At 46.8% G+C, this 2,347-nt stretch overlaps 1 protein-coding gene across 1 annotated transcript in view; it reads left to right on the top strand.

The window, feature by feature from the left end:
- The window catches only part of LOC106517228 (ankyrin repeat and SOCS box protein 15), a 14,175-nt gene that overhangs the window by 8,383 nt on the left and 3,445 nt on the right, over positions 1 to 2,347 (top strand). Inside the window, exons 6-9 of the mRNA XM_014007951.1 lie at positions 149 to 394; positions 471 to 642; positions 776 to 1,298; positions 1,594 to 1,747. Of these exons, the coding sequence (XP_013863405.1) occupies positions 149 to 394; positions 471 to 642; positions 776 to 1,298; positions 1,594 to 1,747 (1,095 nt within the window). The remainder of the gene's footprint in view (positions 1 to 148; positions 395 to 470; positions 643 to 775; positions 1,299 to 1,593; positions 1,748 to 2,347) is intronic.

Below are 2,347 nucleotides of genomic sequence, written 5' to 3'. Positions count from 1 at the left end.
GGCTAGTTTTAGGGTCAGGTATGTATTTGGGGTGTTTAGGTTTAGGGTAAAGCTTCAGGGTTAATTGAAATGACAAACTAATGGGTCAATACCAGGTCCCCACTGAGATGAAAAAAACGTGTGTGTGTGTGTGTGTGTGTGTGTGCAGCAGTCCGAGCTAACTCCTATGAGATGACACACACTCTGGTGTCTCATGGAGCCTGGGTAGAGCAGCTCTGTCAGAAGAGGTGGACGGCGATGCATGAGGTGGCCAAGGTGGGCAATGTGGACATCCTGATGCTGCTGCTGAGAGCCGGGGGGCGGGTCAACCAGAAGGATGTGATGGGCGTGACGCCTCTGGCTGTGGCTGCAGAGCACGGACATCTGCACACCACTGAGATTCTGCTGAACTGTGGTCAGTTCATGAACAGTCCTCTGCATGATGTGACTGTAGCTCAGAGGACTGAGTGTGGCTCTTCCTCCCTGTTCAGGCAGCAAAGTCAACTCCCAGGCTTGTAATGGAGAAAGTGTCCTGATGGACGCAGCCGGAGCAGGGAATACGGCTTGCATCCAGCTGCTGTTGGACAATGGAGGCGACCTAAACCTGCCCAGTAGCACCGGACATCTCCCCATTCACAAGGCTGCATACGCTGGCCACTACAGGTCAGTTCCTGCTTTACATGTGCTGAAGAACCGAGGCGCTTTCTGTACTTGTAGTTTCTGATGAATAAAACATTTTAATTCATCATCAATGTACTCTATGCAAACAAATTCCATCTCTGTACTCCTCCCCCAGTGCTCTGGAAATGTTGATCCCACTGACCAGTAAGAAGGCCATTAAAGAAGCGGGTCAGAGTCCGGTCCACTCAGCCGTGGAGGGCCGTCAGAGTCTCTGCCTGCAGCTCCTGTTGGCCCGAGGCTTCGACGTCAACTACCGCATGAACGCGAGGAACTCTGAGAACTACAGAGACCTGAGGAGAAGTGCCTTGTACTTCGCCGTCTCAAACGGGGATGTGGAGTGCGCCAAAATCCTGCTGGCAGCTGGGGCCAAGACCAACCTGGACCCCCTGCACTGCCTGCTGGTGGCGGTCCGGTCTGGTTCTCATGAGCTGGTGCGGCTGCTGCTGGCAGCCAGGGCAGACGTGAACTGTTACTTCACGGTGGTGAGTGACACGGTGTTTCCCACCGCCCTGCAGTACTGCCTGAAAGACGAGGTGATGATGCGGCTGCTGCTCAACAGCGGCTACAAGGTGGAGAGGTGTTTCCACTGTTACCATGACAACACGTCGGACGTTGAGGAAGCAGAGGGGAAGATTCCAGTAAGTGTCCCACTGTGTCATTTTATGAAAAGCAAAACTTTTTTTTCTGAAATGATCTTTTTTTAATAATTGATGTTATTTGTCTGAATACACTTAAACTAGAAAGTAAAATGTTCTAATTTTGTGTAAACTCAGCTAAATGCTAGAAAACTGAGCTCCGCCTCCTTTGACCTCACATCACCTGTTCAGAACTTTTCCACTCACTTCTCAACGACTCAGCGTTTTTACATTCCAGCATTTCATTTTTGCTTTAATGATCCTAGAATATTTTATTTTCATTATTTTCTGTCTCCAGTTCTGTGACTTCATGAGTCTCTGCTGCCTCCAGCACCTGTCAGGGAGCGTGGTCCGGATTTTACTAGATTATGTCAGCCACGCCCACATCTGCTCCAAACTTCGCCTGATCCTGGAAAAGCAGAGGCAGTGGCCCGAGATTTGTGAAATCCTCTGTGAGTTTCTTTTTGTAGAGGTTTAATCATGATGGCTGCCATCCAATGGATTCAATTTATTACTTGACGAAACATAAAAATAACAACAACTTCAGCAATCGCCAACACAGCAACAGATCTAACAAGATGTTTGGGTAAAATTTAGCTTTTAACTATTGGATTCAACTGTGTCTGTTAGCAAAATACAGGTCCTTCTCAAAAAATTAGCATATTGTGATAAAGTTCATTATTTTCTGTAATGTACTGATAATCATTAAACTTTCATATATTTTAGATTCATTGCACACCAACTGAAGTAGTTCAAGCCTTTTATTGTTTTAATATTGATGATTTTGGAAAAAAAAGTAAAGAAAAACCAAAAATCCCTATCTCAAAAAAATTAGCATATTATGAAAAGGTTCTCTAAACGATTGATTGTGGAGAAAGGCCGATTCCAGACCTTGGGGGACCTTCAGAAGCAGTGGACTGAGTCTGGAGTACAAACTTCCACAGCCACCATACACAGGGGTGTGCAGGAAATGGGCTACAGGTGCAGCATTCCCCAGGTCAAGCCACTTTTGAACCAGAAACAGCGGCAGATGTGTCTTACCTGGGCTAAAG

Source organism: Austrofundulus limnaeus, unplaced genomic scaffold, assembly GCF_001266775.1.
Source record: "Austrofundulus limnaeus strain Quisiro unplaced genomic scaffold, Austrofundulus_limnaeus-1.0 Scaffold46, whole genome shotgun sequence".
In the NCBI taxonomy this organism is placed as follows: Eukaryota; Metazoa; Chordata; class Actinopteri; order Cyprinodontiformes; family Rivulidae; genus Austrofundulus; species Austrofundulus limnaeus.
This window is presented reverse-complemented; position numbering and strand designations above follow the sequence as displayed.